We start from the raw sequence: 12,844 nt of genomic DNA on the forward strand, positions 1-12,844 counted from the left end.
GATCTGGACACTGTCATTCAAATAATACCTTGCATTCAAAAGGAATTTTTGTGGTGGGCTCAGGAATGTCACCTAAACAAGGGACTCTCTGTGACCCGGCCAGAGGCGAGTCAGATTTTAACGACAGATGCCTCAGACATAGCTTGGGGAGCTCATCTAAACGGAAAGTGGATACAAGACAAGTGGCCTGCCAGACTACAACATCTACATATCAACATGAAGGAGATGTTAGCAGTCCAGTTTGCATTAATAGCTTTCAAGGATTTACTTCTTCCAGGGCAGGTGTTGATTCTAACAGACAACACAACTGTCATGTGGTACATCAACAAGCAAGGGGGAACACATTCTTATCCTCTATGCAGGCAAGCAATGATTTTGTGGGAGACTGCTCTCAGTTTACAACTAAGTCTTCAGGCAAGGTTTCTGCCGGGAGCACAGAACTCCTTAGCAGATGTGTTAAGCAGACAAATCATGGATCCCCACGAGTGGAAACTGGATCTTCATGTATTTCAGAAACTGACAGTGTCCTGGGGAACTCCAGACATAGATCTGTTTGCTTCTCCACTAAACAACCAGCTGCCAAAGTTTTGCACAAAGCGGTTTCATCACACAGCTTGGAAAGTGGATGCTCTTTCTTTCAGTTGGAAAAATCTTCATGTGTATGCCTTTCCACCTCTGCCTCTCCTCCCAAAGGTACTTCTGAAGGTCAGACAGGACAAACCAAGGATGATTTTGATAGCTCCAGATTGGCCTCGACAACACTGGTACCCACTACTGAGAAGTCTAGTACGGAAGCCTCCATGGCCTTTGCCTTTGATTCCACATCTGTTGTCCCAGGAGGACAGTCATTTGCTGAATGTCAAGCTTCACTCTCTTCACCTAACAGCATGGCATATTCTGTTTTAAACCATAGAGGGTCTCAACTTCCACAACAAGTTTTGAATGTGATTTTGGAAGCTAGAAGGCCTAGTACAAGAAAAGTGTACGCAGATAAATGGAAGAGATTTTTATTTTGGAGTGCAGCTAAGGATTTGGATGTTTCTGAGTCTGATTTAAGTGTGGCTCTTCATTATCTTACTGAGTTATTGGACAAAGGTTTGTCCTTCTCTTCTATTAAGATTCATGCTGCAGAAATTTCAGCTCACTACAATTGTGACCCACCATTGTTTTCTCATCCTTTATTCAAGCAATTTCTCAGAGGGGCAAAGAATATAAGACCCCCACGAAGAGCTCCTACTCCTGCTTGGGATCTCAATTTTGTGTTGGAGAAACTCACTCTACAACCTTTTGAGCCTGCAGCTACTGCTGAGTTGAAATATTTGTCATGGAAGACTGCTTTTTTGTTGGCCATTACTTCTGCAAGAAGGGTTTCTGAATTACAGGCCCTTATGGCAGTTGAGCCTTTCTTAATTTTTCACAAGGATAGGGTATCTTTACGTACCAATCCCTCCTTCATGCCTAAAATGGTTTCTAGTGTGGCTTTAAACCAAACTATTCATTTGCCTACTTTTTATGCAAATCCCCAAACTAAAGGGGAAAAGATTTTGCACACCTTGGATGTTCACAGGCAGTTGCGATATTATTTGGATAGAACTAAAGGATTCAGACAATCTCAGCAATTATTAGTTTCTTTTGCTTTGTGTTCTCAGGGCAAGCCTGTGTCAAAACAAACTATTTCAAAGTGGATTGGATTTTGCATTGCTTTCTGTTATTCCCATCATGGCAAAGATATTCCAGCTGGGATTAGACCTCATTCCACTAGGGCTACTGCCACTTCAACAGCTTTTTTGAGGGGGGTGGCTACTAAGGATATTTTGGAGGCAGCCACTTGGAGTTCAGTGCATACCTTCTCTAAGCATTACCACCTTCCCTTGTACTCTAGATCTAGGGCTGGTTTTGCCACTGCTGTGTTGCAGGGCATTTTGGCAGCTCCTGCTTCATTATAGTTTAGCCATCCTCCCTTACCTCTGCTTTGGGATTCTACCCAAGTGTTAGGACTGCAGCAATGTGAGATGAAGAACATAGTACAGTTTTGTACCTACCATAAATGTAGATGTTCGAAGATCCACATTGCTGCAGTCCAATTTACCCTCCCTCCTTCCCCTCTGTTGTTGAGGTGGTTGTGTGGGTTGGGTTATCCATCTGAGGTAAGCTGCATTTGGTATATTGCATTTTGTATATATTGTATATATTATACATATTTTTGGTGTTAGACTAGCTATTTGTTTAGTTGTGGTCTTTGGGTTTGGACCTTTCTTTTTAGGGTCTTCTGACATCTGGGGCAAGAAAAGACTGAGGATATGACGTCGGTCATGTGCATTTGTACCCTGACGTTCTGATGTCAGTCAAATGCGCCCTGACCGACGTCAGCCTTATGCTCTGATATTCGGGCAGAATGAGGGACAGCGGACTACCCAAGTGTTAGGACTGCAGCAATGTGGATCTTCGAATATCTACATTTATGGTAGGTACAAAACTGTACTATTTCCACTTCGGCACTGTAGTGCGATCTCGTCTTTGGTATATTTAAGTTCTGGGGGGTGTGGGGAGCAGAGTTAAGGTTAAGTTTTTTTTTTGTTTTTTACGTTCTACTTGTATGGTCGACATTTCAAATGTCGATCATATGGTCTCGGCAATATGAATTTCGACATTTTGAAATGTCGACCATATCAAGTAGACCCTCTCTTTCTTATTTGTATTTCGTTAGCAATTTAATCTTTTGCAGCAGGTTGTTTCTTTTTTCAGCTGTTAGAAACTTTTCCCAAGGAAAGTAACTATCTCTTTCTCCCTACCCTTTCTAGTTATATCCGTTACTCTTCAGTCTTATCTTTGAGTAAAAAAAAAAAAAGGTAGTAGATAGATATTTCCTTTTAGACTCTCTCCTGTTGTTGTGTGTGTGCTAGTGTTGTTACTGTGTATTGATTGTAGAATGGCTGAATATAAGCCCGTGGGGTTTACGAAATATGTGTCTTATAGGCACAAGATTCCCCTGTCAGATGCTCACTCTGAGTGTGTCGTGTGTCTTGGGACTGCCCACTTGGACTCTTCCTGCTCAATATGTGCTAGGTTTAACCAACAAGCTTTAATTAATAGGAGGAACAAGTTAATCCTCAAAGGCCTCCTTCCTTCCACAGATTCTTCGGCTGCTACACCATCTACTTCACGGGCTGAAACCCCCTCTAAGAAAAATAAAGAACACAAGAGGTCTCCCAGTAGGTCCTGCCAATCCGGGTAACCTCCTGCCAAGTCTTTCAAGCTGGTGGATCTGACTAGTTTGGTTGCCATAGTTATTCAAGCCTCCCCTCAGCACCGGGGCAGTAGTTTTTCCCCAGAGTTGGTGGCCTTGAGGCCTAAGTCCCCTCTTCTGCAACCCCCAAGACCAGTCAGTTTCTAGGCCTTCCTCTGTTGCCTCTTCTGCCAGGTCTTTCTAAAGCTGAGGTAGACAGCATGATGGTGAAATTCCTCAAGTCACAAATCCATTTGGGGATCTTGCCTGCTCTTCCCCCCTCTGGATCCATGAGCAATATTCCTGCCTTTGCTCTGATATCTCCTTCTCTGATCCGACTCCTGGTTTTGGAGTTATCGGGCCCAAACATACCTGGAGTCAAGACTTTGGAGTCAACAGGTATGGTTGCCTCGACTCTGATGATCTGTCTGAATTGCCAACCTTCAACCGTTTCAGAGAAGAGCGGCTCTTGGAGCTGTAGCTTCAGCATCGGGTCCAAGTGGTTGACATCAGCCACAACATTTTTGGAGCTGTCTCTTCACCTTCAGGGCTTCAGTGCTTGAAAGCTCATCTCCAGCTCCTCATTTGATCGTGGGGCAGTAGGGATTCGTGGAACTTCCCCATTGACAGCATTGGCTTTGGTGGGGTTGCCCTTGGTGTCTCGATTATCCTTGGCATTAAATGTGCTGGAGAGGGTTCTCTCTGCACCCAGAAGAGCCTTGACTCTACCTGCTTCTGAGCCCACCCACCCCTCCAGCAGTTTTTGTGTTTGAACCATTTACCCTGTCACCTCCAGGATAACCTGCCAGAAAGACTTCCAGATTATTTCCCCTTTAGAATACCCAGAGTATTCCGATAGCTTTCCAGAACACCCCACTGAGGCGGTTCATCGGAAACATCAGTGCAAAAGGAGACACTTGGATTCCCATTTGGAATCCATCACTGAGGACACCAGTCTCGAAGGGGAAGGGTCCCCTAGATCACCACCTGAGGTTGTCTCTTTGGGGACATCATGGAGATAATTCACCAAAAAGAGGTTGGTCTTCCCCAAACCGTAACCCGGAGGAATTAATGTTTTTGGGTCAGGCCCATCTACTTCTTGGGTGTGTCCCCCCACAGATCCCCTTATCAACCTTCTGTTGCGCAGGTCATGGAAGGAGCCAGACACAGTGGAACCTATTCCAAAATGGCCTGACAAGATTCTTTGCACCTCTCGTGACCAATCCCACTGGACCAAAGGTGTTTCTGTTGATGCCATGGTGGTAACAGCAACCAACAAAAAGAAGCCTGCTCAGCAAAGCGTCAACATCCATCCCGCTAACAGGGAGTCTAGGGCCTTGGACAGGTTTGATAAGTGGGTATATGCATCAGCAACCTTCGCATTGCGAGCACTGAGTTATTAGGCATATGTAACCAGACTACAGAGGGACTTAGTCAAAGAACTCTTTAGTTCTATCCCATGGTCCATGTCTGCCGAGGAACACAAGACTTTTTTCCTACAGGATGGTCACCCTACAGTCTATATCAAACACGTCCATGAGGTTAATTTCTCATGCTGCAGATGGTGCCTCACAGGCAGCCAGATCAGACATTGCTACCAGATGCCATACGCCTGGATGCGGCTGTGTGATTTCTCCCAACCCTACAAGGCATCCTTTATCAATGCCCCTTTCAACAGATCGACTTTCTTTGGTCCAGCAGTTGGAGACACTCTCTCCCAAAGTGAAAAAGACAATAAGGCCTTGCCTGCTGTCGGAATCTGCTTTGCTACCCCACAACTGACTTTTTCCAAGAACCAGGGTGGAGGTAAAAAGTTGTGGGTCTGAAGATCTCAGGGTCCATTTCAGGATTCACAGGGAGACCTTACTCCCAGAGGCAGAGGGGGAAATAGTGACAATGGCAGATGCCACGCTTGTGGCAGAGGAGGTCCAATAAATCAAGGTTCTTGAGATACCTTCTCGGACAGGCCCAGTCAGCGAATCCTGAAGGATTCCCCAACTGTTCATCTCTACAGAGATTCAGGGGACATTTGTCTTTACACCCAAGAGCCTGGGAAGTCATCACAAAAGTTCATTGGGTGTTAAAGGCAGAATAAACTGAATCATGATCTGGCTGCCTGTAAGGCACCATCTGCAGCATGAGAAATTAACCTCATGGACGTGTTTGATATAGACTGTAGGATGGCCATCCTGTAGGAAAAAAGTCTTGTGTTCCTCAGCAGACATGGACCATGGGATAGAACTAGAGAGTTCTTTGACTAAGTCCCTCTGTAGTCTGGTTACATGTGCCTAATAATTCAGCACTCGCAATGCGAACGTTGCTGAAGCATATACCCACTTACCAAACCTGTCCAAGGCCCTAGACTCCCTGTTAGGGGGATGGATGGTGAAGCTTTTCTGAGCAGGCTTCTTTTTGGTGGCTGCTGTCTAAGAAATTTCAAAGCTGCTCTCAAAAAGAGTCATCCAAAGTGTCCCTCTAGACCAGCTCAGATCAGGCATCTACTCCAGATTCTTTTTAGTACCCAAAAAGACAGGGGACCTCAGGCCCATTCTGGACCTTATGATCTTCAACAAATCTGTTGCCAATTCAAACTTCCAAATTGTCATGATTCAGTTCATTCTGCCCTTCCTGCAGAAGGATGACTGGATATGCTCTATAGACCTTCAGGATGTGTGCTGTCACACCAAGATGAACAGATGCTCCAGAAGCTTCCCCTGTCTCTGGCTGGGAACCAATCACTACCTGTTCAGAGTACTCCCTTTTGGTCTCACCATGGCCCCCAGGGTGTTCACCAAATGCATGGTAGTAGTGGCAGGTCACCTGAGACTGCAAGGATTCCAGGTGTTTCCCTATCTGGATGATTGACTTCTAACTGATCCTATCAGACATCAACTCCTAGAAGCAAGAAATTGCCTGTCCCATCTAGTGTCGACCTTGGGCATCTCCATCAATCTAAAAGAGTATCAACTCCAACTGTTGCAAATCATAGACTTCTTCATGGTATGCCTGAACACCATTCATTCTTTAGCACTTCTACTTCCAGACAGAATCTCCACCTTGTGTTCTCATATCAAACAAATCAAGGATATTCCTTCTCCCGCAACAAGTCTTGTTCTAAGGGCCTTGGGGTCTATGATGACCACGATTACCCTGGTTCCAGTAGCATGCCTTCATATGAGAGTACTTCACTGGACCTTGGGATTCCAATGGTCCCTTCTTTACTATCCATTGAATCACCTAATCAGAATCTGCTGAGCAGGCAAACAATCTCTCCTCTGGTGGCTCCAATCGAATGACCTCCTTCAAGGCTGACCGTTCATTCTTCCCCCTTCATTGGCCACTGTGACCATGGATGTGTCCCAGTTTAGGTGGGGGCATTATCTGGGACAAACAGTCCAAGGCACGTGATCATCTCTATATACCAATTTGCATATAAATGTTCTGGGGATGAGAGTGGTGCTTCCTGCATTGCAAGCCCTTCATCCCTCTCTTCCCATGGAACTATTGGAGTTCAGAAAGACAACATGTAAGTGGTCTGGTGCATCAACAAACAGGGAGGTACCAAGTCTTAGCCCTTGTGTCGAAAGGCCATGAGGCTGTGGCAATGGGCAATCTCTTCCAACTGCTTTCTCTTAGCAATGCACATTCCAGGAAAGTCAAACATCCTGGCGGACAGGCTCAGCAGGACCATTCTGATGCTTCACAAGTGGTCTCTGAATCCTTCAGTGGCAAATATGATCTTCCAGAGATGGTGTCATCCTTGCTGCAATCTCTTTGCATCTCCTTCCAACACCAAGTGCAGCAATTTTTTTTTCCTAGTCCCTTCTCAGGGACAGTAACTGAGAGATGCTCTAGTCCATGCTTTGCCCCTCAATCTGCTTTATGCCTATCCTCCTTTTCCTTTTATCTGAAATTTATGCAAAAAGCTCAGAGGTTGAAGTACCAGGCGATCCTTATTGCTCCCTTTTGGCCACTACAAGTTTGGTTTCCCTTACTTTGGTGTCACCTGATTAGTCCACCGTGGACTGTGGATCCCACTCCATATCTTTTGTCCCATACTTTGGGACATCCACATTGATCTTTTTAACCTGAAACCAATGATGGCTAGAACTCCTGGGCTTTCTTCCCTAGTTTGAAAAATTCTGATTGCAGCACACAAACCATCCATGAGGAAAATATACAATAGCAAGTGGAAGAGGTTCTCCGTTTGGGCCCATCAGAACAATTTGGACCCTTTACAGCTCCGGTTCCTGCTGTTTTAGATTTTCTGGCTTCTGTTTTTCATAACAGAGCTTGTTTTTCTATGGTGAAAGGCAGTTGGCAGCCATTTCCAGTTTTCACACTGGGGAAAATTCTTTCTGTCTGGCCTCATCTAAGTTGTGCAAGGCCTTTTTAAAAGATACCATCTGATGTTGTAAGCTTGATAATGGCCGTGTCGGTTCCGAGGATGGAACCGAAGTCCTAACAGTGATGAATGAATAAAGATCTACAACACAGATGGAACATTATGATAAGACATAACTTCTTTTTTCTCCTTCGCCCACCTACCAAGGATCCTGTTGCTCCTTGGTACCATACTTTGGTTTTACAAGCTTTAGTCTCTCCTCCATTTGAGCCTTCAGCTAAGGTTTATTTAAAGTTTATGACCTGGAAGACCGCCTTTTTAGTGACCATCACCTCACCCAAGAGAGTACTTGAATTTCAGGCTTTATCTTGTAAGCCTCCATAGGTTCATAGATTCATAGATAGGTTCATAGATTAGTACTAAGCTAACTGCCCTTGCGAGCCATTTTAAGCCTAGCCAATTATCCCTTGCGAGACTCAAACCCTGCACCTTGTGTTTGTAAGGCAAACACCTTAACCATTAGGCCACCCTCCCTCACCATATTTAGTTTTTCACAAGGACAGAGTTACTTTGTGTACTAACCCTTACTTTTTGTCTAAGGACGCATCTGAAGCTAATATAAACCAAGTTATTAATCTGCCTGTCTTCTTTCCTAATTTCCAAAATAAAGGAGAGTACCAACTTCATATGCTGGACGTACACAGACAGCTTTGTTTCTATTTGGATATGACTAAACTTTTCAGAAAATCTGAGCATTTTTTTATTTCCTTTTCTAAGACCAAGCTGGGGCAACTAGTTTTCAAGGTGACCCTGCCCAGCTGGATTACTAGCTGCATTGCGCTTGCTTACTCCACAAAGGGCATCCCTTTGCCTTGTCATATTAAGGCTCATTCCACTAGGTCTGTTTCCACTTACTCAGCATTCTGGTCTAAACTCCCCATTGATGAATTTGTGCAGCCACTACATGGTCAAACCACCATGCTTTTATAGCTCATTACAAATTGGATATTATTTCCAGGAATAGAGCTTCTTTTGGTTCTGCTGTGCTCTGGAATATACTTCCATGAGGGCCTTTCAAGTTCATCTGTAGCCGGGACTCTGTCCCACAAGTTGAAGAGCAAATGAAGGCAACAACATCAGATAAAGAAATTATGTACTCATCATAACGTTCCACTGAGTTATTGCCTCTCATTTGTTCTTCAACCCTCCCTCCCTCCATCCCCCTGCCTTTTGAAGGACCTAGTGGAGATATATACTTCCTTACTATTTGACCTACTGAAGTATTCATTTCTGACTTTCTCTGATTCCTTATGTGATTTATTTGCAGTTGTATGATAATAAGATGATGCATAGTTGTGTAGCAGACTTGATCTGAGGGACTTGGAAGAGAGGAGCATTATGGGTAGGGTAGGAGCTCAGGTTTCAGATCCTAGAGCTTTAATATGCAGCCATGCACAGGTTGAAGAGCAAATAAGAGGCAACAACTCAGATGGAACATTATGGTGAGTACATAAATTCTTTTTATGCCCTATTTTCCAATTAAAAAGAGTTTACGCAGTAACTTTTTAACATTGTCAGCTGATGGCGATATATAAGGGGGTGGGTGTATTATGTTATTTGTTCTGAAGAAATTCTAAATAAAAAGAATGAAAGTGCCTAACTTCATTTGCTATGGTCAAGTGTTTTTTTGTTAGTTTTTCATTGTCAGCTTACACTTAAGAGGCTGACTAGTGACCATTGTGAAGGTTAATGTTAACTGCTGTAATAGTTGCCTTTATTTCATATGAATGTAACCTAATTAGCAAACATATGTGTAATTGTTAATATTTATTGCTTAATGTCTGTTCATGTGAATTATTGAATGTCTGTTTTAAAATATTTGTAATATGTTGGAGCTTTTCTCCCAGGGCCTTCATTGTAGAGGGTTTTTTGATTTACCCGAGTAAAACAAATCTGGTAAAAAAAAAAAGCAAAATGAATAATAAAGACTGACTTTTTATTAAACTGGCTTTTGATAGTGGTTAGGTAAAGCAATCTTGAATAGTATTACAGTTTGAGGTTAAAATCATTAATGGCAGTCATCAAGTTCTGAAGCTTTATTCCATTACTACAAGTTAAAATAGAAAAGTCAACCTTTTCTCTTAAAAAGATGCATTTTTAACACAGGTATTCGACAAGTGGTTAGGTGAAATAATCTCAAACAAACCAATAAACTTTGAGGTAATAAATAAATGACACTCTTCAAAACCTGAATATGTAGCCCCTAATTATCAGTTCTGACAAGTAAAGAAAACATTTTTTTCTCTCAGAAACAATTATCTAACACAGAGTTCCCACAAGGAATCCTAAGCACATAACGCCCAAGTAACTGTAAGCTGTTTCGATGAAAAACAGTATAAGCAGTATTAAGAAATTCCAGTAAATGGCAATTCACAGAAAAGTGACACTTTTCTTAAAAACAAAAGATTGTGGAAGATAATCACCATACTTATCTCCCCAGCCTTGGAAATGCTAGAAGACTGCCAGTGACAGTAAAGTTCCAAGCTTTTGGTGTCCTAGCCACTGTATTCATTCTAACATCCTCAAACTGTACAGTGGTTAGGATGTGTGGAAGGAGCCCTAAAACACTGGAAGCTGTCTGGCTGGCAGTGTCCTTGACAGGACGTCCCATGTAGCTTAGGCTGCTACAGAAGTGATTTAATGATGAACATCTGTTGGTTTGGCAGCAAGCCATGAAAGTCATGGGAGGCCATTTTACTTGCCAGTAACTGGTGTCTGATCCTATTAACATTATGTAGGTACTTTAGGTGAGGGGGATTAGAGAATTGCAAGGATGCTTAATGTTGCAGGTTAAGTAAGTGTACAGTAAACATTTTGGATCATGAGTGTAGACACTGCAACCCTCAATATTTTAGCCATTTGCCTCTAATGTATATTTTTGTGGCATTCATTGTGTTTGTAATTGTCTATATCATGCATTCTGTGGCTTTATATTTTTGCTGCTCTGTGCACCATGTTAAGGCAGTCAGTGGTGTTCAGAATGTTGGCTTGACTAAACTTTTAATTGTCGTAGGAGAATTATGACTCCAGGAGGGGAGTATTTTTCTGTGGAATATACAAAAATATGATGCATGGTTTGAAGATACATTTTGGACAATGGTGGCTTAGATGTGATGCGATGTAAAGAATTTTTAATGAAATGGTTATGAGTGCAAAGAGTTACCATCATTGGAATGAGCTGATATCAAATTAAAAACATCAAAGGAATTCAGAATTACTTGGGAGAAGGATATTGCAGTTGTACTGGGGGTAGAAAGAATCTACTGCTCATATATTAGGCAGGGTAACATACTAAGAAGGTGTTAGATGTAGTCCTTAATTTCTGCTAGGTTTCTCTATGCCTCATTAACAGATGACATAACTGTGCCATCTTACTGCAGTAAATAAAGCATTAATCTTCCAAAGATGTTCAGAGTCCAGGTCTTTGATCACAGAAAATAAGTACTGCAGAATTGTGTCTAACTGTAGAAGGTACCATAATAATTCTTTAACTTCTAAGTTTGTGTCTGTTCCCTTTGTTTGTATTTTTCAGCCAGTAATGAGGGTCTGGAGGTGCTTAATCTAAGTTGGAACCACTTGCGGCTAAAGGGATCAGTGGCTGTTAGTGCAGGGCTGAAGGTAAGAAACAACATTGCCTGATGCCTTATCATTTTCAGGTTGTCTTACATTTCACTCACTGATATGACCTTATCTGTAGTAAACACAGATGTCCTTCTTTTTATATACTGCAGTATTCATAACATGAGGGAGTCCGTCTCAGGCTGACTCGTATGTCCGGCCAGTATACAAAAGTCTGTACAGCTCAGCAAGCTCCTGCCTGGTGCCCTGCAGAGTTCTACAGCAGCAGAGAGACAAAAGAGAGACTTTAGAGTGATTAAGTATCATGTTTCTGCATTTTCTTGCTGCATTTAGCTAATTCCGCTTAAAACACCAATTTTTTAGAGTTTCTGTGATTTAAAAAGCTTGTTTCAGCTGCATATTGTACTTATTTTACTGCCTGCACTTGAACAAAGTCATTTTTGTGTTTAAATTACCTGTTTAACTGTTGTAGGCTACACACTCAAGTGTGATAGTCATTTATGTGCAATTAAAGTGTTTTTTGATTGTATCTGCTTTATTTTCTGAAAATAAACAAAATAACAAAAAAAAAATACTTGTTTTCCCGCCTTTCTAAGCTAGTATAGTCCAGTTTTCAGGTTAGTGCTGAATTCAGGGCTGTGTTAAAAGTTTCTGTGTTTGCCCATACCTTACTTGGATAGAAGGAAGTTTCTCTGTTCACCTGTGAGAGAGGGGAGCTTTGAGCAGCCTATCTGTCCCTGGAGGAGTGGTTTCAGCCCAGAAATTAGTAGTTCATTGGCCATTTTGGGCTAATTTCTATCTCTTTCATTTCCCTGCTATAAAACCCGCATTTGCAAGGTTTTTGTGCTTGTATACAGCTCAGCAAGCTCCTGCCTGGTGCCATGCAGAGTTCTACAGCAGCAGAGAGACAAAAGAGAGACTTTAGAGTGATTAAGTATCATTTTTCTGCATTTTCTTGCTGCCTTTAACTAATTCTGCCTAAAACACCAATTTTTTAGATTTTCTGTGATTTAAAAAGCTTGTTTCAGCTGCATATTGTACTTATTTTACTGCCTGCACTTTAACAAAGTCATTTTTTTGTTTAAATTACCTGTTTAACACTTGTAGGCTACACACTCAAGTGTGATGACCATTTCTGTGCATTTAAAGTGTTTTTTTGATTGTATCTGCTTTATTTTCTGGAAAAAAAAAACACTCGTTTTCCCGCCTTTCTAAACTAGTATAGTCCAATTTTCAGGTCGGTGCTGAATTCAAGGCTGTGTTACAAGTTTCTGTGTTTCCCCATACCTTACTTGGATAGAAGGAAGTTTCTCTGTTCACCTGTGAGAGAGGGGATCTTTGAGCAGCCTATCTGTCCCTGGAGGAGTAGTTTCAGCCCAGGAATTAGTAGTTTATTGGCCATTTGGGCTAATTTCTATGTCTTTCATTTCCCTGCTATAAAACCCACATTAGTGCGGTTTTGCACGCTGGGCAGCGCCGGTTAGCTAGGGTATAACTATTCCCAGCTACACAAAGTCTAGTCTTCAATTTTTCCCATGGAACTAGACAAACTTTCAACTTAAGCACTCAAACCATTCACTTCTCAGCCTGGCACTTGCTCAAAACTCATAGCAAGCACTAATAAACCTTAGCAC

The 12,844-nt window shown here is 42.3% G+C and overlaps 1 protein-coding gene across 1 annotated transcript in view; it reads left to right on the top strand.

Moving 5' to 3' along the window:
- LOC122803781 (leucine-rich repeat-containing protein 74A-like) overlaps positions 1-12,844 on the top strand; it is a 1,499,916-nt gene that overhangs the window by 1,023,788 nt on the left and 463,284 nt on the right. The window contains exon 7 of the mRNA XM_044073469.1: positions 11,164-11,249. Coding sequence (XP_043929404.1) covers positions 11,164-11,249 — 86 coding nt within the window. The remainder of the gene's footprint in view (positions 1-11,163; positions 11,250-12,844) is intronic.

The sequence above is a fragment of the Protopterus annectens genome, chromosome 6.part0 (genome assembly GCF_019279795.1).
Source record: "Protopterus annectens isolate FY-2018-M chromosome 6.part0, PAN1.0, whole genome shotgun sequence".
Lineage (NCBI taxonomy): Eukaryota > Metazoa > Chordata > Ceratodontiformes > Protopteridae > Protopterus > Protopterus annectens.